The sequence below is a fragment of the Amphibalanus amphitrite genome, unplaced genomic scaffold (assembly GCF_019059575.1).
Source record: "Amphibalanus amphitrite isolate SeventyFive unplaced genomic scaffold, NRLGWU_Aamphi_draft 000448F_arrow, whole genome shotgun sequence".
NCBI lineage: Eukaryota > Metazoa > Arthropoda > Thecostraca > Balanomorpha > Balanidae > Amphibalanus > Amphibalanus amphitrite.
In genome coordinates, this window is record NW_024881942.1 from 402,501 (window position 1) to 424,942 (window position 22,442).

Genomic DNA, 22,442 nt, shown 5'->3' on the forward strand with positions numbered 1-22,442 from the left:
TACTAGCGCCCTACGCGACATAGATGTCAAGGCGAGGACGCACATCGCCCGGTACCATATGGAGTACCAGGACCCAGCCTCGCTGACGGAAGCCATCGGACAAGCGCTCGCGGCACCAGCAGTGTACGCCCCCGCGCCAGCCCCGGTACAGGCACAGCCGTATGCCACCCAGCAGCAGCGGCAGGGAAACGAAATATGCCTCCGGTTCAACTACCACGCACGATCATGCCCACCCGGAGGCGCATGCGGGCGCCGACACGTCTGCCACCGCTGCCAAGGGCCGCACACCGCCAGAAGCTGCCCGACGCAAAGCGCGCGCCCCCTGGCGCCGGCACGCCCTCCGCAGCCGACCGGAGCACGGCCCCCCCGCCCACTGTGGCGGTAGATCCCACGGTAAGCCAGTCGCACGCCCTCATCCGGTCATCCCTGCCCCCTCCTACCACACCTATCGACATACCTTCCCTACATGGCGTAGCCGCCGCAGCAGTCGATCCCGGCCTTCTCCGTACCGTCCTCGACCGTCTCCAGCGCGGAGCCGACATAGGATACACGGGCCCACAGATATCCACCTGGCGACCCAACAACCTCTCGGCTCGGTCGCGACCGGCAGCAGTCTCCCGGGCGGTGCAACAAGAGGTGGCACGGGGACACACGGCTGGCCCATTCCCATCACCACCGTACTCCCCGTTCCGCTGCAACCCGCTCGGGGCGAGAGACAAGCCCGACGGCTCCGTCCGCCTGATTCTAGATTTGTCCCAACCGGAAGGACTCAGCGTCAACAGTCACATTGACAAGGATTCCTTTGCCGTACATTACACCTCCATGGACAGTGCTATTGCTCATATCTTCTCCGCCGGACCCCAGAACGCGCTTCTCGCAAAAGCCGACCTCCGACATGCCTTCAGACTCATCCCCGTTCGCGCGGAACAGCGCTGGCTGCTCGGTCACCATTGGGAGGGAGCATATTATGTTGACCTCCGGCTACCATTCGGTTTGCGGTCAGCCTGTTCCATCTTCAACGACTTCGCCGATCTGCTCGCAATTGCCACACGACACCACGCAACCACGCCAACATTCATCACTATCTGGACGATTTCTTTTTCATCGGACCGGCAGGTTCGGACGCATGCGGCGAAGCGTTTCTTTGGCGTCTTTCAGCATGTAGCAGATACGGAAAGGAAGCAAGAACCGACAAAGGGACGAGATAGAAGTCGAGACCGTGATACGCCAAAACGCGAAAGCAGGTTAGAAGGGAAGTTCAATCCGTAAGTAAACCATCTTCTGACACCCGGAACGGCAAAGGTGAGCGCTAATGGCACCGTGCTGTGCAACGCGATGCAGCACGGAACATTAGCGCCGGACGGACGGGTGTCTACCGGCCGGCCCACGCACACCGACGGGCGGGTGCCTACTGGCCCCGCGTGGAGAGTGTCCGTACACGGGAGCATAGATGGCGCGTCGAGCGGCCAGAGTTTATTATATATCTAGGGAGCGCAGCCTGAAAACAAGTTCTATGGGAAAATTGCTTTATTATTTAATACTTATCGAATATTTAGCCAGTCTTGTACACTGCCCTACCACCACGAAATCAATATTAACTAATTATTATGCGCTTTGTTATTTCGCGGAACGGCAACGCCGCAACAGCCTGTTGTTTGAACATCCGCCCGACAACGGCACGCCAGAGCAATTTCCCACCCACCCACTGCCCAATACCACCTGTCCTACGTCCTTCCAGTCTCCTTCTATCTGCCCTTCGGGTCGGTCTTTCAGCATGTAGCAGATACGGAAAGGAAGCAAGAACCGACAAAGGGACGAGATAGAAGTCGAGACCGTGATACGCCAAAACGCGAAAGCAGGTTAGAAGGGAAGTTCAATCCGTAAGTAAACCATCTTCTGACACCCGGAACGGCAAAGGTGAGCGCTAATAATGGATTGGTGTCTTCACAGTTTTTGGCGACATTGAGCTCAGGCCTGCCACCTAGCGGGAGAATTATCGTAAGTTAGGAGCAAGCCGAGTGAACGCCGCTGATTAGCATTGTGACACACGGGGGTGCGGTGTAGTAGCAGGCTTGTTGTGCAATTTTTCAAAAGGGTATGTCTTTATATGTCAGTAAAAGCGAAGAAATTATTAAATTTATGTGCAGGGTCAGTAATAAGATAAGCGGTTCCCTGTTATTTCCTGTCCAATAACTCCTTGTTCGTGAAACAAGGAGTTATTGGAGACTTCGCCAGCACGTGTCGTTTACGCTATTTTTCACACGAGTCTTTACTTGGCCTAAATCAAACAAAGTGTCCGATCAAAGAACAAATTGAACGTACGTAGGTAGTAGGTACTATCTATAAGTCTAATGAAAAGGTTAAACGGAATTGCTAACGTCATTGCCGCTCAATATGTCATTCAAGACGCTCTATGAAAAGAACCTAACCAGTGCTGCGTAGTCGATGAAAGTTCAGTGACTTTGGCTCCAACTCCGATTCCGGTATCCAAATATCGACTCCGACTCCTCCGAGCAGAACTGTCGATTCACACAGACTCCGACTCTGACTCCGACTCTGCAGCCCTGCTAAGTCTGTGGAGTCGATGACTTTTCGGTGACGTTCGACTCATACTCCGACTACAGCTTTTAAAAATCAACCGACTCCGAGTCGGAACAGAACCGCTGGCTCTGACTACAACTCCGCAGCCTTGGCCCAAGATAGCCGCCTAAAACAACTTTGATGTTTGAGCTTCTTCGTACATTGTTAATGTCATTTTAAACAAGGAGTGGAAAAGGGAGACGAATCCTTCACAAACAAGGGTCTACTGTTGCGGATCAATCAACTGCTGGAACAGAAAGGCATAAACACCACGCATCTCATTTCATCGTTTTCCTAACGACTCCAATGTAAGCACTGATCAGTGATCAATGCAGTGCGAGCATCGATGTGACATTTGTGTACCAAGTTTGAGTGTTATCCGCCCAGCCGTTCTTGAGATATGGAAGCGGCACCCCGCACGTGCGCACGTGCAGTAGCACCCCCATAGTGACACATGGAAATGCATTGGCCACTGGGTGCCTAACTATTGACGAAGTTTTACTGTAATGGGCCCAGCCATTGTGGAGTTACTTTACGTAGAACAATTTCGACACCCCTAAGTTGGCACGTGACACGTGCCGTAACATTAATTAAGATGAAGAAAATCGGGCGAAATTCGGAGAAGAAGGAATAAGCCTACCAAATATGTATGACATATTGTCAAACTGCTGTACCAATGTGAGTACATGACCATATAAAAGGTCGTACAAGCTGATGGGACTGGGCGGTTCAATACCTACACGCCGTCTTGCGCATTTTATTTTCGTTATTACCTAAAGGCTGCTTGACGTTTTATCTTTAAAGCATTTAAGACATTTTTTGGTATATGTCAAGTTTAGGTCCTAACTACAACTGTGGCGCTTTTGATACGAATATGAAACAGCAAAAATTTTAGGTTTTAGGTTAGGTTAGGTTGTAGGTTTGTAGGTTTTAGGTTGTAGGTAGGTAGGTTTGTAGGTTAGGTTAGGTTAGGGTAGGTTTGTAGGTTGTAGGTTATAGGTAAGTAGGTAAGGTTAGGTCAGGTTTGATTATGTTTTTTTCTTTTATTTGCGAGACATATGAGTATCATTTTTGGATTCAGGATGTCAAATAATGTAAAAATATGAAAAATTTATCAATGAAATCTTCTTAGGACTTAAAGGGACCCTCCCACCTTCAAAAAAGTTAATGAATTGGCATGAAAGTGATGTCGCTCGGTTCAGAAGGAGCAAAAACGAATATCTACCAAATTTCATCGAAAAATATTCACCGGTTTTCAAGATATTAGACTTTTACTTTTGTTTACATTTTGGGATCTCCGCTGTTCCTAGCGACTTTATTTGAAAGTGCGGCATTTGTTGCGCGCAAAGCAGCATATACCACCGCGTGCTACAAAACGTTTTAGTCAAACATTTAACGGACGTTCGAAAGCCTGATGACGTCATCAGATTCCCGTAATGGTTAAGAGATAGGGACCACGCTGGTCCCACCCTGCAAGTAAAGGGAAGAAATTTCTTGAACACCATAAAGCTGCGGGGGTTGCGACCAGGATAAATGGTGATTTCTGAGCCTGGCCGCAAACTTGGCTATCTCAACTCAAAACTAATGTTAAGGTGGGAGGGTCCCTTTAAACTTGACATTTACCCATTTTTTGTCGTCTCAGGTCCAGTAAGATTACCTCCAACTCGTGGGAATATGCACTTCGAGCCAACTAACACACCACACCCACGTGTGTCATAATGCTGAGAGATGGCATTCACTCGGCTTGCTCCTACGATAATTCTCTCGCTAGATGGCAGGCCTGATCCCAATGTCGCGGATCCCAATGTTAATTTCCACGAGACACCAATCCAGTGTTATATCATCCATGCTATATACATACCTATAGTCCGTTTTTCTTATCTTTAGACTTCACTCCAAGATGTGCAGATAACTTAGCACGTGACGTCACACAATTTGATAATAAAAATCAAGCGTCACGCTCATTGCCACTGGCTCTAAAAGCGAACACACCATATGTCTGCTGTGTATCAAGGAAATCTGAGACTTTTATATATCTTTTGAAATTTATATCCATTCGTATACAATAATATGCAATGCTCTCAAAACTTCGGCAAGGAAAACCGATCGGTGCACAAGCGAGACAAGTGGTTTATAATGTTTACCAATATTTTATTCGAAAGAAAGATGAATACCTCAAGCAAGGTGATGAGAGTGCAGCGGCTAGCATTAACGTAGCGAAGGAGACCAGCTCTGCTACTGGAGTGTCGATTGCCTCTGTTAATGCATTCAAGAGTGGAATAGAGACACATGGATGCCAGTCTCCAGCCCGCCAGCGCCCTAACAGGGGGCCACGCGAGTACTTCGACGAGTTTGACCAGTGCGCGTTCAGAAGAATGGTGCATGCCATGTACCTGGAAGGGAAAAAGGTCACTTTGGACACCATTAGAGCGGCACTGGTGGCGTTGCGCCGTACGCGTCATACCGTTCGAAAGCTCCTGTAGTCAGCGGGAATCGAACTCGGGTTTCCCCGGTGATAGTCCACGGTTCTAACCACTCCACTATCGAGGCAGACATCGTTATGGAGCTGGAAACTTGGTGTCATTTATCCCCCAGATGTTTTTGTGATTTCCTTAGTAGTGGGAGCCATATTGGGCTGATGTCAACGCTTGGCTTGCTGATGGGGTTGCTAGCCAGCGCCATGTGTGCGGCTTCCTTGATTTTTCTGATTTTCCAGTGTGGCTCCTTGTCGATGATGGTGGTATCATCCCAAGCAGGTCTGTGATCTCCTTCAGACCATGCATGCTCCGCCACACCGGATTTCAGTGTTTCGCCTCGGATGGTGGCCTTCCTGTGTTCTTCGAGCCTGACCGCCAGTGGGCGGCCAGTCTCGCCCTTGTATGACCTGCCGCAGCTGCACGGGATGTCGTATATGCAGTTCTTTGTTTGCTCCTTGGTGGTTGGCGGTCTGACCTTTGTGAGTGACCTGCGGAGGGTGGTGGTACTTCTGAACACCGTCCTGATGTTGTATGCTCCGCAGATTCGCCTTAGCTTCTCTGACAGTCCTCTGTTGTATGGGAGGGATACTGTCGCGATTGGCTTATCCCTTGGTTGTTGTTGGGATGCTTCCTTGGGTTTGTGTTTCATGAAGCTCGTTGGGTATCCGTTTCTCCTGAAGGTGCTGGTAAGGCGTGACATTTCCATCTTTCTGGCTGCTTCGTCTCCACAGATGTTGGTGGCTCGGGTCTGCAGGCATCTTACGATACCTTTCTTGACTGTGTCTGGGTGGTGTGACTTGAAGTTGAGGTAGCGGTCGGTCGCTGTTGGTTTGCGGTAGACCGATGTTCTGAATGCTTCCTCAGATTTCTCCACTTGGACGTCAAGGAATGGTAGTTTGTTGTCGACTTCTGTTTCCATTGTGAATTGGATGGAGGGTCGGAGGCTGTTGAGGTGGTCTAGGAACGGTGTTATGTCCTCGCGATGGTCCCACAGGACGAATGTGTCGTCGACATATCGCAGCCACAGGGATGGTTTCAGTGGTGCTGTTTGTAAGGCCAGTTCCTCGAAGTGTTCCATGTAGATGTTGGCGATCACCGGTGACAGGGGTGAACCCATGGCCATTCCTTCAGTTTGTTGGTAGTAGTCATCGCCCAGTTGGAAGGCGGTGGTGGTGACACAGAATGTCAGGAGTTCCATGATGTCATCAGTCGGGATTGTCGTTCTTTCGGGCAGTGTATCGTCGCTCTCCAGTCTTGTCCTCACTATGCTCAGAGCTTCGGTAGTGGGCACATTGGTGAACAGACTCACCACATCGAAGCTTACCATTTGCATGTTCGGCGAAGGTCGCATGGCCTGAACCAGTGAGACGAAGTGGGCTGAGTTCTTGACATATGTAGGTGTTTTGCCACTCAGTGGGTTGATGATCTTGACGAGGAACTGGCTCAGAGGATGGCAGGCTGAGCCACGGCAGCTTACTATTGGTCTTAGCGGTACATTGGTCTTGTGTACCTTTGGCAGCCCGTACATGTGTGGAAGTTTGCTGTGATGTTGGCTCAGCTTTCTGTACTGGGCGTCCGTGAGTTGTTCCTTGTCCTTGTTCTTCTTAAGGAGCTTTGTTAGTTTGCGTTCGCAGGCCGGGGTTGGGTCTTTCTTCAGTTTGGTGTACGATCCATCTGTCACAATGCTGTTCATCTTGTGGTCGTATTCCTTCTTGTCCATGACAACGGTGGTGTTTCCTTTGTCTGCTGGAAGTATGATGATGCTGCCGTCTTGTTTGAGGTTGTTGATTGCTGCCAGTTCCTCTTTGGTGGTATTGGCCTTTGGCGGTTTGGCCCTTTCCAATGCATGCCTGACTTTCCAGCGTAGTTCTTCTGCATGTTCTCTGTTAATGTGGGATGTTGCTTCCTCGATTGGGGCCATGCGACCTTCGCCGAACATGCAAATGGTAAGCTTCGATGTGGTGAGTCTGTTCACCAATGTGCCCACTACCGAAGCTCTGAGCATAGTGAGGACAAGACTGGAGAGCGACGATACACTGCCCGAAAGAACGACAATCCCGACTGATGACATCATGGAACTCCTGACATTCTGTGTCACCACCACCGCCTTCCAACTGGGCGATGACTACTACCAACAAACTGAAGGAATGGCCATGGGTTCACCCCTGTCACCGGTGATCGCCAACATCTACATGGAACACTTCGAGGAACTGGCCTTACAAACAGCACCACTGAAACCATCCCTGTGGCTGCGATATGTCGACGACACATTCGTCCTGTGGGACCATCGCGAGGACATAACACCGTTCCTAGACCACCTCAACAGCCTCCGACCCTCCATCCAATTCACAATGGAAACAGAAGTCGACAACAAACTACCATTCCTTGACGTCCAAGTGGAGAAATCTGAGGAAGCATTCAGAACATCGGTCTACCGCAAACCAACAGCGACCGACCGCTACCTCAACTTCAAGTCACACCACCCAGACACAGTCAAGAAAGGTATCGTAAGATGCCTGCAGACCCGAGCCACCAACATCTGTGGAGACGAAGCAGCCAGAAAGATGGAAATGTCACGCCTTACCAGCACCTTCAGGAGAAACGGATACCCAACGAGCTTCATGAAACACAAACCCAAGGAAGCATCCCAACAACAACCAAGGGATAAGCCAATCGCGACAGTATCCCTCCCATACAACAGAGGACTGTCAGAGAAGCTAAGGCGAATCTGCGGAGCATACAACATCAGGACGGTGTTCAGAAGTACCACCACCCTCCGCAGGTCACTCACAAAGGTCAGACCGCCAACCACCAAGGAGCAAACAAAGAACTGCATATACGACATCCCGTGCAGCTGCGGCAGGTCATACAAGGGCGAGACTGGCCGCCCACTGGCGGTCAGGCTCGAAGAACACAGGAAGGCCACCATCCGAGGCGAAACACTGAAATCCGGTGTGGCGGAGCATGCATGGTCTGAAGGAGATCACAGACCTGCTTGGGATGATACCACCATCATCGACAAGGAGCCACACTGGAAAATCAGAAAAATCAAGGAAGCCGCACACATGGCGCTGGCTAGCAACCCCATCAGCAAGCCAAGCGTTGACATCAGCCCAATATGGCTCCCACTACTAAGGAAATCACAAAAACATCTGGGGGATAAATGACACCAAGTTTCCAGCTCCATAACGATGTCTGCCTCGATAGTGGAGTGGTTAGAACCGTGGACTATCACCGGGGAAACCCGAGTTCGATTCCCGCTGACTACAGGAGCTTTCGAACGGTATGACGCGTACGGCGCAACGCCACCAACATCCAGGTCCTTCTAAGGGCCAAAGAACACCTGACGACGGCCGGAGAAGTAACTGGCCGAAACGTTGTGAAACTAACATCTCAACTCAAGACGGGGACGAAAGTCCGACAACTAACATCAGTGATACTAACACCTCGTCTCAAGCATTCAGAAGGGCATTCCATAGTTTCTGTAGTTTTTTTAGCTGTTCTTTTTTACTGTAGCCATCAGGCATCATGCAAGAAATGATGTTAAATCGGTTCGAGAGCTTGTTTTAATAGCGCCACTGTAAAACAATTTTGGCTCACCCAATGCATTAACCCGCGCGGGGCTGGGGTCTCCACTCTCCAGCCGAACGCGCGGGGCTGGGGGGATAAATTTTACCCCCCTGTTATCTCCCGAACTATTGGTCCGATTTGGAAAATTCAAACGCCAATCGAAAGATCTCATCACGAATAACTAAAAACATGCACTTAATTTAAAGTTTGAGGTCAAGGTCAAGGTCAGGCCAAGGGTACAAATTGCAAGTTTCTACAGTATCGGCCTTGCACCGTAGTTGCCGAAGAATGGAGTCATGGACTGAGACTGATTGCCCAAAACGTGTTAGGGCCTGACCTTGGCCATAAGTTTGGCAGGCCAGATTTTGTACTGGACCATTTTGAGTCAACTTTGAGAAATACATAACGTACAACGGTGGTAAAATCGTTGCTATAGGTATAACACAGTTTACCCGCTCCGGGTGTGAGGGAGGGGTGTGGGGCAATGAGTCCACTGACGTGGCGCCCTCGGAGGGCCGGTATGGGATTAAAGCTCAGCTACACCAAGGGCTTGTGTGGTACCTTCAGTTATCGGTGGCACCCTCAGAATCACCGGCGTAGGGCCCTCAGAGCCGCCGGTAAGGGAGGCACCGGTGTGGGGCCGCCATGCAGGTGCCGGTGTGGGCGATCAGAGGTGCTAGTGTGATTCTCTCAGAGGCGCCGATGAGGGTCCTTACAGGCGTTGCTCCGGGCCCTCATAGACGCTGGTGTAGAGCCGTTACAGACGGGTGTGGGGCCTTTAGAGCTGCTGACGCGAACTCTCTACAAGCCGGCAGGGGGTCTCAGTGACCGGCAAGGGGTCCTTATTAGGCCGGCAGAAGAAGTCCTGCGGGGTCCTAAGAGACCGGCATGGTACTGTCAGACGCCAGTGGGGCCCTCAGGGTCACCGTTGTGGGGCCCTCAAGTCATCAGTGGGTGGCCTTAAGATGCGCAGGTGTTGGGTGGGTCCTCAGAGCCGCCGATATAGGGCTTTAATAGGCACTGGTGTAGGCACTCGGAGTTGGGGGTGTGAAACCCTCAGAGACACCGGTGTGGGCCCTCATAGACACCGATAGACAACATAGTTGCCGTTATGGGGCCCTCAGAAAAATAAGTGTGGGACCATCACAGGTGGGAAATGCCCCTAGAACTTTCCCTCATTGGCCGGTAAGACCTCTCAGAGGCCAGTAAAGGCTGAAGCAGACTCTTTCCGCGTTCAGGAAATCGCATGCGAGAGCCTATTCAAAAACATTGTAATTCCTCTCGCATCAATCGCTCGCGGGAGGTGCGTGCGATTGATGCGAGCGTGCTTCCATGTATTTGAATAGGCTCTCGCATGCGATTTCCTGACTGCGGAAAGAGTCTGTTTCAGGCTTAACGGGCCTTTGGAGACCACCGAGGTGTCCTTAAAAGCCGCAAGAGGCCCTCAGAAGTCGGCGTGGGGCCCTTATGGAGACCTTAGTGTGGCTATTTAGGGCCCATGAGGTGCTCTAAAGAGCCCCACGGGGCCCTTCTGAGTAGAAATATGGCCATCGTTAACCCTCAGCGGTCAAATGGCGCCGCAGGGCCTCTCGGACCCAAGGGTCCCTTTGAACCCGATGGGGGGAGGGGAAACGTGTCCCCTTACACCCCTAGCTATGCCACTGTTTTATATGCATCATGTCAGGTATTTTAGGCTCGCCCCCCCCCCCCCCAACTTGAAAATCGTTCCCGGGCCCCTGATAATACCTATCAGATGTAATGTTAACACAAATATCATGCGTCTTAATTTGTGGTGATTTATTCAATGTATATTCTCTTAGTCACTGAATTGAGTAAGCATAGTATTTGCATGATTCACTGGGCTCATTACAGTACTAGGAGATGGACATTCTGATTATTGAGGGCCTTGAGTCAGCTGGGAATGTTTTGAGGAGGCTGGGGGTGCTTTAAGAAGGCAGGGGGTGCTGAGCTCAGGATTGGGGGTGCTTGAGCACCCACAAAGAGATATAAAGTTACGCTTATGACATGGATGAGATAATAATGGATTGGTGTCTTCACAGTTTTTGGCGACATTGAGCTCAGGCCTGCCACCTAGCGGGAGAATTATCGTAAGTTAGGAGCAAGCCGAGTGAACGCCGCTGATTAGCATTGTGACACACGGGGGTGCGGTGTAGTAGCAGGCTTGTTGTGCAATTTTTCAAAAGGGTATGTCTTTATATGTCAGTAAAAGCGAAGAAATTATTAAATTTATGTGCAGGGTCAGTAATAAGATAAGCGGTTCCCTGTTATTTCCTGTCCAATAACTCCTTGTTCGTGAAACAAGGAGTTATTGGAGACTTCGCCAGCACGTGTCGTTTACGCTATTTTTCACACGAGTCTTTACTTGGCCTAAATCAAACAAAGTGTCCGATCAAAGAACAAATTGAACGTACGTAGGTAGTAGGTACTATCTATAAGTCTAATGAAAAGGTTAAACGGAATTGCTAACGTCATTGCCGCTCAATATGTCATTCAAGACGCTCTATGAAAAGAACCTAACCAGTGCTGCGTAGTCGATGAAAGTTCAGTGACTTTGGCTCCAACTCCGATTCCGGTATCCAAATATCGACTCCGACTCCTCCGAGCAGAACTGTCGATTCACACAGACTCCGACTCTGACTCCGACTCTGCAGCCCTGCTAAGTCTGTGGAGTCGATGACTTTTCGGTGACGTTCGACTCATACTCCGACTACAGCTTTTAAAAATCAACCGACTCCGAGTCGGAACAGAACCGCTGGCTCTGACTACAACTCCGCAGCCTTGGCCCAAGATAGCCGCCTAAAACAACTTTGATGTTTGAGCTTCTTCGTACATTGTTAATGTCATTTTAAACAAGGAGTGGAAAAGGGAGACGAATCCTTCACAAACAAGGGTCTACTGTTGCGGATCAATCAACTGCTGGAACAGAAAGGCATAAACACCACGCATCTCATTTCATCGTTTTCCTAACGACTCCAATGTAAGCACTGATCAGTGATCAATGCAGTGCGAGCATCGATGTGACATTTGTGTACCAAGTTTGAGTGTTATCCGCCCAGCCGTTCTTGAGATATGGAAGCGGCACCCCGCACGTGCGCACGTGCAGTAGCACCCCCATAGTGACACATGGAAATGCATTGGCCACTGGGTGCCTAACTATTGACGAAGTTTTACTGTAATGGGCCCAGCCATTGTGGAGTTACTTTACGTAGAACAATTTCGACACCCCTAAGTTGGCACGTGACACGTGCCGTAACATTAATTAAGATGAAGAAAATCGGGCGAAATTCGGAGAAGAAGGAATAAGCCTACCAAATATGTATGACATATTGTCAAACTGCTGTACCAATGTGAGTACATGACCATATAAAAGGTCGTACAAGCTGATGGGACTGGGCGGTTCAATACCTACACGCCGTCTTGCGCATTTTATTTTCGTTATTACCTAAAGGCTGCTTGACGTTTTATCTTTAAAGCATTTAAGACATTTTTTTGGTATATGTCAAGTTTAGGTCCTAACTACAACTGTGGCGCTTTTGATACGAATATGAAACAGCAAAAATTTTAGGTTTTAGGTTAGGTTAGGTTGTAGGTTTGTAGGTTTTAGGTTGTAGGTAGGTAGGTTTGTAGGTTAGGTTAGGTTAGGGTAGGTTTGTAGGTTGTAGGTTATAGGTAAGTAGGTAAGGTTAGGTCAGGTTTGATTATGTTTTTTTTCTTTTATTTGCGAGACATATGAGTATCATTTTTGGATTCAGGATGTCAAATAATGTAAAAATATGAAAAATTTATCAATGAAATCTTCTTAGGACTTAAAGGGACCCTCCCACCTTCAAAAAAGTTAATGAATTGGCATGAAAGTGATGTCGCTCGGTTCAGAAGGAGCAAAAACGAATATCTACCAAATTTCATCGAAAAATATTCACCGGTTTTCAAGATATTAGACTTTTACTTTTGTTTACATTTTGGGATCTCCGCTGTTCCTAGCGACTTTATTTGAAAGTGCGGCATTTGTTGCGCGCAAAGCAGCATATACCACCGCGTGCTACAAAACGTTTTAGTCAAACATTTAACGGACGTTCGAAAGCCTGATGACGTCATCAGATTCCCGTAATGGTTAAGAGATAGGGACCACGCTGGTCCCACCCTGCAAGTAAAGGGAAGAAATTTCTTGAACACCATAAAGCTGCGGGGGTTGCGACCAGGATAAATGGTGATTTCTGAGCCTGGCCGCAAACTTGGCTATCTCAACTCAAAACTAATGTTAAGGTGGGAGGGTCCCTTTAAACTTGACATTTACCCATTTTTTGTCGTCTCAGGTCCAGTAAGATTACCTCCAACTCGTGGGAATATGCACTTCGAGCCAACTAACACACCACACCCACGTGTGTCATAATGCTGAGAGATGGCATTCACTCGGCTTGCTCCTACGATAATTCTCTCGCTAGATGGCAGGCCTGATCCCAATGTCGCGGATCCCAATGTTAATTTCCACGAGACACCAATCCAGTGTTATATCATCCATGCTATATACATACCTATAGTCCGTTTTTCTTATCTTTAGACTTCACTCCAAGATGTGCAGATAACTTAGCACGTGACGTCACACAATTTGATAATAAAAATCAAGCGTCACGCTCATTGCCACTGGCTCTAAAAGCGAACACACCATATGTCTGCTGTGTATCAAGGAAATCTGAGACTTTTATATATCTTTTGAAATTTATATCCATTCGTATACAATAATATGCAATGCTCTCAAAACTTCGGCAAGGAAAACCGATCGGTGCACAAGCGAGACAAGTGGTTTATAATGTTTACCAATATTTTATTCGAAAGAAAGATGAATACCTCAAGCAAGGTGATGAGAGTGCAGCGGCTAGCATTAACGTAGCGAAGGAGACCAGCTCTGCTACTGGAGTGTCGATTGCCTCTGTTAATGCATTCAAGAGTGGAATAGAGACACATGGATGCCAGTCTCCAGCCCGCCAGCGCCCTAACAGGGGGCCACGCGAGTACTTCGACGAGTTTGACCAGTGCGCGTTCAGAAGAATGGTGCATGCCATGTACCTGGAAGGGAAAAAGGTCACTTTGGACACCATTAGAGCGGCACTGGTGGCGTTGCGCCGTACGCGTCATACCGTTCGAAAGCTCCTGTAGTCAGCGGGAATCGAACTCGGGTTTCCCCGGTGATAGTCCACGGTTCTAACCACTCCACTATCGAGGCAGACATCGTTATGGAGCTGGAAACTTGGTGTCATTTATCCCCCAGATGTTTTTGTGATTTCCTTAGTAGTGGGAGCCATATTGGGCTGATGTCAACGCTTGGCTTGCTGATGGGGTTGCTAGCCAGCGCCATGTGTGCGGCTTCCTTGATTTTTCTGATTTTCCAGTGTGGCTCCTTGTCGATGATGGTGGTATCATCCCAAGCAGGTCTGTGATCTCCTTCAGACCATGCATGCTCCGCCACACCGGATTTCAGTGTTTCGCCTCGGATGGTGGCCTTCCTGTGTTCTTCGAGCCTGACCGCCAGTGGGCGGCCAGTCTCGCCCTTGTATGACCTGCCGCAGCTGCACGGGATGTCGTATATGCAGTTCTTTGTTTGCTCCTTGGTGGTTGGCGGTCTGACCTTTGTGAGTGACCTGCGGAGGGTGGTGGTACTTCTGAACACCGTCCTGATGTTGTATGCTCCGCAGATTCGCCTTAGCTTCTCTGACAGTCCTCTGTTGTATGGGAGGGATACTGTCGCGATTGGCTTATCCCTTGGTTGTTGTTGGGATGCTTCCTTGGGTTTGTGTTTCATGAAGCTCGTTGGGTATCCGTTTCTCCTGAAGGTGCTGGTAAGGCGTGACATTTCCATCTTTCTGGCTGCTTCGTCTCCACAGATGTTGGTGGCTCGGGTCTGCAGGCATCTTACGATACCTTTCTTGACTGTGTCTGGGTGGTGTGACTTGAAGTTGAGGTAGCGGTCGGTCGCTGTTGGTTTGCGGTAGACCGATGTTCTGAATGCTTCCTCAGATTTCTCCACTTGGACGTCAAGGAATGGTAGTTTGTTGTCGACTTCTGTTTCCATTGTGAATTGGATGGAGGGTCGGAGGCTGTTGAGGTGGTCTAGGAACGGTGTTATGTCCTCGCGATGGTCCCACAGGACGAATGTGTCGTCGACATATCGCAGCCACAGGGATGGTTTCAGTGGTGCTGTTTGTAAGGCCAGTTCCTCGAAGTGTTCCATGTAGATGTTGGCGATCACCGGTGACAGGGGTGAACCCATGGCCATTCCTTCAGTTTGTTGGTAGTAGTCATCGCCCAGTTGGAAGGCGGTGGTGGTGACACAGAATGTCAGGAGTTCCATGATGTCATCAGTCGGGATTGTCGTTCTTTCGGGCAGTGTATCGTCGCTCTCCAGTCTTGTCCTCACTATGCTCAGAGCTTCGGTAGTGGGCACATTGGTGAACAGACTCACCACATCGAAGCTTACCATTTGCATGTTCGGCGAAGGTCGCATGGCCTGAACCAGTGAGACGAAGTGGGCTGAGTTCTTGACATATGTAGGTGTTTTGCCACTCAGTGGGTTGATGATCTTGACGAGGAACTGGCTCAGAGGATGGCAGGCTGAGCCACGGCAGCTTACTATTGGTCTTAGCGGTACATTGGTCTTGTGTACCTTTGGCAGCCCGTACATGTGTGGAAGTTTGCTGTGATGTTGGCTCAGCTTTCTGTACTGGGCGTCCGTGAGTTGTTCCTTGTCCTTGTTCTTCTTAAGGAGCTTTGTTAGTTTGCGTTCGCAGGGCGGGGTTGGGTCTTTCTTCAGTTTGGTGTACGATCCATCTGTCACAATGCTGTTCATCTTGTGGTCGTATTCCTTCTTGTCCATGACAACGGTGGTGTTTCCTTTGTCTGCTGGAAGTATGATGATGCTGCCGTCTTGTTTGAGGTTGTTGATTGCTGCCAGTTCCTCTTTGGTGGTATTGGCCTTTGGCGGTTTGGCCCTTTCCAATGCATGCCTGACTTTCCAGCGTAGTTCTTCTGCATGTTCTCTGTTAATGTGGGATGTTGCTTCCTCGATTGGGGCCATGCGACCTTCGCCGAACATGCAAATGGTAAGCTTCGATGTGGTGAGTCTGTTCACCAATGTGCCCACTACCGAAGCTCTGAGCATAGTGAGGACAAGACTGGAGAGCGACGATACACTGCCCGAAAGAACGACAATCCCGACTGATGACATCATGGAACTCCTGACATTCTGTGTCACCACCACCGCCTTCCAACTGGGCGATGACTACTACCAACAAACTGAAGGAATGGCCATGGGTTCACCCCTGTCACCGGTGATCGCCAACATCTACATGGAACACTTCGAGGAACTGGCCTTACAAACAGCACCACTGAAACCATCCCTGTGGCTGCGATATGTCGACGACACATTCGTCCTGTGGGACCATCGCGAGGACATAACACCGTTCCTAGACCACCTCAACAGCCTCCGACCCTCCATCCAATTCACAATGGAAACAGAAGTCGACAACAAACTACCATTCCTTGACGTCCAAGTGGAGAAATCTGAGGAAGCATTCAGAACATCGGTCTACCGCAAACCAACAGCGACCGACCGCTACCTCAACTTCAAGTCACACCACCCAGACACAGTCAAGAAAGGTATCGTAAGATGCCTGCAGACCCGAGCCACCAACATCTGTGGAGACGAAGCAGCCAGAAAGATGGAAATGTCACGCCTTACCAGCACCTTCAGGAGAAACGGATACCCAACGAGCTTCATGAAACACAAACCCAAGGAAGCATCCCAACAACAACCAAGGGATAAGCCAATCGCGACAGTATCCCTCCCATACAACAGAGGACTGTCAGAGAAGCTAAGGCGAATCTGCGGAGCATACAACATCAGGACGGTGTTCAGAAGTACCACCACCCTCCGCAGGTCACTCACAAAGGTCAGACCGCCAACCACCAAGGAGCAAACAAAGAACTGCATATACGACATCCCGTGCAGCTGCGGCAGGTCATACAAGGGCGAGACTGGCCGCCCACTGGCGGTCAGGCTCGAAGAACACAGGAAGGCCACCATCCGAGGCGAAACACTGAAATCCGGTGTGGCGGAGCATGCATGGTCTGAAGGAGATCACAGACCTGCTTGGGATGATACCACCATCATCGACAAGGAGCCACACTGGAAAATCAGAAAAATCAAGGAAGCCGCACACATGGCGCTGGCTAGCAACCCCATCAGCAAGCCAAGCGTTGACATCAGCCCAATATGGCTCCCACTACTAAGGAAATCACAAAAACATCTGGGGGATAAATGACACCAAGTTTCCAGCTCCATAACGATGTCTGCCTCGATAGTGGAGTGGTTAGAACCGTGGACTATCACCGGGGAAACCCGAGTTCGATTCCCGCTGACTACAGGAGCTTTCGAACGGTATGACGCGTACGGCGCAACGCCACCAACATCCAGGTCCTTCTAAGGGCCAAAGAACACCTGACGACGGCCGGAGAAGTAACTGGCCGAAACGTTGTGAAACTAACATCTCAACTCAAGACGGGGACGAAAGTCCGACAACTAACATCAGTGATACTAACACCTCGTCTCAAGCATTCAGAAGGGCATTCCATAGTTTCTGTAGTTTTTTTAGCTGTTCTTTTTTACTGTAGCCATCAGGCATCATGCAAGAAATGATGTTAAATCGGTTCGAGAGCTTGTTTTAATAGCGCCACTGTAAAACAATTTTGGCTCACCCAATGCATTAACCCGCGCGGGGCTGGGGTCTCCACTCTCCAGCCGAACGCGCGGGGCTGGGGGGATAAATTTTACCCCCCTGTTATCTCCCGAACTATTGGTCCGATTTGGAAAATTCAAACGCCAATCGAAAGATCTCATCACGAATAACTAAAAACATGCACTTAATTTAAAGTTTGAGGTCAAGGTCAAGGTCAGGCCAAGGGTACAAATTGCAAGTTTCTACAGTATCGGCCTTGCACCGTAGTTGCCGAAGAATGGAGTCATGGACTGAGACTGATTGCCCAAAACGTGTTAGGGCCTGACCTTGGCCATAAGTTTGGCAGGCCAGATTTTGTACTGGACCATTTTGAGTCAACTTTGAGAAATACATAACGTACAACGGTGGTAAAATCGTTGCTATAGGTATAACACAGTTTACCCGCTCCGGGTGTGAGGGAGGGGTGTGGGGCAATGAGTCCACTGACGTGGCGCCCTCGGAGGGCCGGTATGGGATTAAAGCTCAGCTACACCAAGGGCTTGTGTGGTACCTTCAGTTATCGGTGGCACCCTCAGAATCACCGGCGTAGGGCCCTCAGAGCCGCCGGTAAGGGAGGCACCGGTGTGGGGCCGCCATGCAGGTGCCGGTGTGGGCGATCAGAGGTGCTAGTGTGATTCTCTCAGAGGCGCCGATGAGGGTCCTTACAGGCGTTGCTCCGGGCCCTCATAGACGCTGGTGTAGAGCCGTTACAGACGGGTGTGGGGCCTTTAGAGCTGCTGACGCGAACTCTCTACAAGCCGGCAGGGGGTCTCAGTGACCGGCAAGGGGTCCTTATTAGGCCGGCAGAAGAAGTCCTGCGGGGTCCTAAGAGACCGGCATGGTACTGTCAGACGCCAGTGGGGCCCTCAGGGTCACCGTTGTGGGGCCCTCAAGTCATCAGTGGGTGGCCTTAAGATGCGCAGGTGTTGGGTGGGTCCTCAGAGCCGCCGATATAGGGCTTTAATAGGCACTGGTGTAGGCACTCGGAGTTGGGGGTGTGAAACCCTCAGAGACACCGGTGTGGGCCCTCATAGACACCGATAGACAACATAGTTGCCGTTATGGGGCCCTCAGAAAAATAAGTGTGGGACCATCACAGGTGGGAAATGCCCCTAGAACTTTCCCTCATTGGCCGGTAAGACCTCTCAGAGGCCAGTAAAGGCTGAAGCAGACTCTTTCCGCGTTCAGGAAATCGCATGCGAGAGCCTATTCAAAAACATTGTAATTCCTCTCGCATCAATCGCTCGCGGGAGGTGCGTGCGATTGATGCGAGCGTGCTTCCATGTATTTGAATAGGCTCTCGCATGCGATTTCCTGACTGCGGAAAGAGTCTGTTTCAGGCTTAACGGGCCTTTGGAGACCACCGAGGTGTCCTTAAAAGCCGCAAGAGGCCCTCAGAAGTCGGCGTGGGGCCCTTATGGAGACCTTAGTGTGGCTATTTAGGGCCCATGAGGTGCTCTAAAGAGCCCCACGGGGCCCTTCTGAGTAGAAATATGGCCATCGTTAACCCTCAGCGGTCAAATGGCGCCGCAGGGCCTCTCGGACCCAAGGGTCCCTTTGAACCCGATGGGGGGAGGGGAAACGTGTCCCCTTACACCCCTAGCTATGCCACTGTTTTATATGCATCATGTCAGGTATTTTAGGCTCGCCCCCCCCCCCCCCCCAACTTGAAAATCGTTCCCGGGCCCCTGATAATACCTATCAGATGTAATGTTAACACAAATATCATGCGTCTTAATTTGTGGTGATTTATTCAATGTATATTCTCTTAGTCACTGAATTGAGTAAGCATAGTATTTGCATGATTCACTGGGCTCATTACAGTACTAGGAGATGGACATTCTGATTATTGAGGGCCTTGAGTCAGCTGGGAATGTTTTGAGGAGGCTGGGGGTGCTTTAAGAAGGCAGGGGGTGCTGAGCTCAGGATTGGGGGTGCTTGAGCACCCACAAAGAGATATAAAGTTACGCTTATGACATGGATGAGATAATAATGGATTGGTGTCTTCACAGTTTTTGGCGACATTGAGCTCAGGCCTGCCACCTAGCGGGAGAATTATCGTAAGTTAGGAGCAAGCCGAGTGAACGCCGCTGATTAGCATTGTGACACACGGGGGTGCGGTGTAGTAGCAGGCTTGTTGTGCAATTTTTCAAAAGGGTATGTCTTTATATGTCAGTAAAAGCGAAGAAATTATTAAATTTATGTGCAGGGTCAGTAATAAGATAAGCGGTTCCCTGTTATTTCCTGTCCAATAACTCCTTGTTCGTGAAACAAGGAGTTATTGGAGACTTCGCCAGCACGTGTCGTTTACGCTATTTTTCACACGAGTCTTTACTTGGCCTAAATCAAACAAAGTGTCCGATCAAAGAACAAATTGAACGTACGTAGGTAGTAGGTACTATCTATAAGTCTAATGAAAAGGTTAAACGGAATTGCTAACGTCATTGCCGCTCAATATGTCATTCAAGACGCTCTATGAAAAGAACCTAACCAGTGCTGCGTAGTCGATGAAAGTTCAGTGACTTTGGCTCCAACTCCGATTCCGGTATCCAAATATCGACTCCGACTCCTCCGAGCAGAACTGTCGATTCACACAGACTCCGACTCTGACTCCGACTCTGCAGCCCTGCTAAGTCTGTGGAGTCGATGACTTTTCGGTGACGTTCGACTCATACTCCGACTACAGCTTTTAAAAATCAACCGACTCCGAGTCGGAACAGAACCGCTGGCTCTGACTACAACTCCGCAGCCTTGGCCCAAGATAGCCGCCTAAAACAACTTTGATGTTTGAGCTTCTTCGTACATTGTTAATGTCATTTTAAACAAGGAGTGGAAAAGGGAGACGAATCCTTCACAAACAAGGGTCTACTGTTGCGGATCAATCAACTGCTGGAACAGAAAGGCATAAACACCACGCATCTCATTTCATCGTTTTCCTAACGACTCCAATGTAAGCACTGATCAGTGATCAATGCAGTGCGAGCATCGATGTGACATTTGTGTACCAAGTTTGAGTGTTATCCGCCCAGCCGTTCTTGAGATATGGAAGCGGCACCCCGCACGTGCGCACGTGCAGTAGCACCCCCATAGTGACACATGGAAATGCATTGGCCACTGGGTGCCTAACTATTGACGAAGTTTTACTGTAATGGGCCCAGCCATTGTGGAGTTACTTTACGTAGAACAATTTCGACACCCCTAAGTTGGCACGTGACACGTGCCGTAACATTAATTAAGATGAAGAAAATCGGGCGAAATTCGGAGAAGAAGGAATAAGCCTACCAAATATGTATGACATATTGTCAAACTGCTGTACCAATGTGAGTACATGACCATATAAAAGGTCGTACAAGCTGATGGGACTGGGCGGTTCAATACCTACACGCCGTCTTGCGCATTTTATTTTCGTTATTACCTAAAGGCTGCTTGACGTTTTATCTTTAAAGCATTTAAGACATTTTTTGGTATATGTCAAGTTTAGGTCCTAACTACAACTGTGGCGCTTTTGATACGAATATGAAACAGCAAAAATTTTAGGTTTTAGGTTAGGTTAGGTTGTAGGTTTGTAGGTTTTAGGTTGTAGGTAGGTAGGTTTGTAGGTTAGGTTAGGTTAGGGTAGGTTTGTAGGTTGTAGGTTATAGGTAAGTAGGTAAGGTTAGGTCAGGTTTGATTATGTTTTTTTCTTTTATTTGCGAGACATATGAGTATCATTTTTGGATTCAGGATGTCAAATAATGTAAAAATATGAAAAATTTATCAATGAAATCTTCTTAGGACTTAAAGGGACCCTCCCACCTTCAAAAAAGTTAATGAATTGGCATGAAAGTGATGTCGCTCGGTTCAGAAGGAGCAAAAACGAATATCTACCAAATTTCATCGAAAAATATTCACCGGTTTTCAAGATATTAGACTTTTACTTTTGTTTACATTTTGGGATCTCCGCTGTTCCTAGCGACTTTATTTGAAAGTGCGGCATTTGTTGCGCGCAAAGCAGCATATACCACCGCGTGCTACAAAACGTTTTAGTCAAACATTTAACGGACGTTCGAAAGCCTGATGACGTCATCAGATTCCCGTAATGGTTAAGAGATAGGGACCACGCTGGTCCCACCCTGCAAGTAAAGGGAAGAAATTTCTTGAACACCATAAAGCTGCGGGGGTTGCGACCAGGATAAATGGTGATTTCTGAGCCTGGCCGCAAACTTGGCTATCTCAACTCAAAACTAATGTTAAGGTGGGAGGGTCCCTTTAAACTTGACATTTACCCATTTTTTGTCGTCTCAGGTCCAGTAAGATTACCTCCAACTCGTGGGAATATGCACTTCGAGCCAACTAACACACCACACCCACGTGTGTCATAATGCTGAGAGATGGCATTCACTCGGCTTGCTCCTACGATAATTCTCTCGCTAGATGGCAGGCCTGATCCCAATGTCGCGGATCCCAATGTTAATTTCCACGAGACACCAATCCAGTGTTATATCATCCATGCTATATACATACCTATAGTCCGTTTTTCTTATCTTTAGACTTCACTCCAAGATGTGCAGATAACTTAGCACGTGACGTCACACAATTTGATAATAAAAATCAAGCGTCACGCTCATTGCCACTGGCTCTAAAAGCGAACACACCATATGTCTGCTGTGTATCAAGGAAATCTGAGACTTTTATATATCTTTTGAAATTTATATCCATTCGTATACAATAATATGCAATGCTCTCAAAACTTCGGCAAGGAAAACCGATCGGTGCACAAGCGAGACAAGTGGTTTATAATGTTTACCAATATTTTATTCGAAAGAAAGATGAATACCTCAAGCAAGGTGATGAGAGTGCAGCGGCTAGCATTAACGTAGCGAAGGAGACCAGCTCTGCTACTGGAGTGTCGATTGCCTCTGTTAATGCATTCAAGAGTGGAATAGAGACACATGGATGCCAGTCTCCAGCCCGCCAGCGCCCTAACAGGGGGCCACGCGAGTACTTCGACGAGTTTGACCAGTGCGCGTTCAGAAGAATGGTGCAT

The 22,442-nt window shown here is 49.0% G+C and overlaps 2 protein-coding genes across 4 annotated transcripts in view; both read left to right on the top strand.

Moving 5' to 3' along the window:
• Positions 1–1,402, top strand: part of LOC122391656 — a 5,218-nt gene extending 3,816 nt beyond the window's left edge. Inside the window, exons 2-3 of one of the 2 annotated variants that reach the window (XM_043385787.1) lie at positions 1–393; positions 1,159–1,402. The exon at positions 1–393 is cut by the window's left edge and continues 799 nt beyond it. In XM_043385787.1, coding sequence (XP_043241722.1) covers positions 1–385 — 385 coding nt within the window. In that variant the 3' untranslated portion in view covers positions 386–393; positions 1,159–1,402. Of the gene's footprint in view, positions 1,052–1,158 lie in introns of those variants that run through there. The other variant, XM_043385786.1, reaches the window with a different exon arrangement.
• LOC122391655 (leukocyte elastase inhibitor-like) overlaps positions 1–22,442 on the top strand; it is a 75,902-nt gene that overhangs the window by 12,287 nt on the left and 41,173 nt on the right. The gene's annotated exons all lie outside the window — the stretch shown is intronic.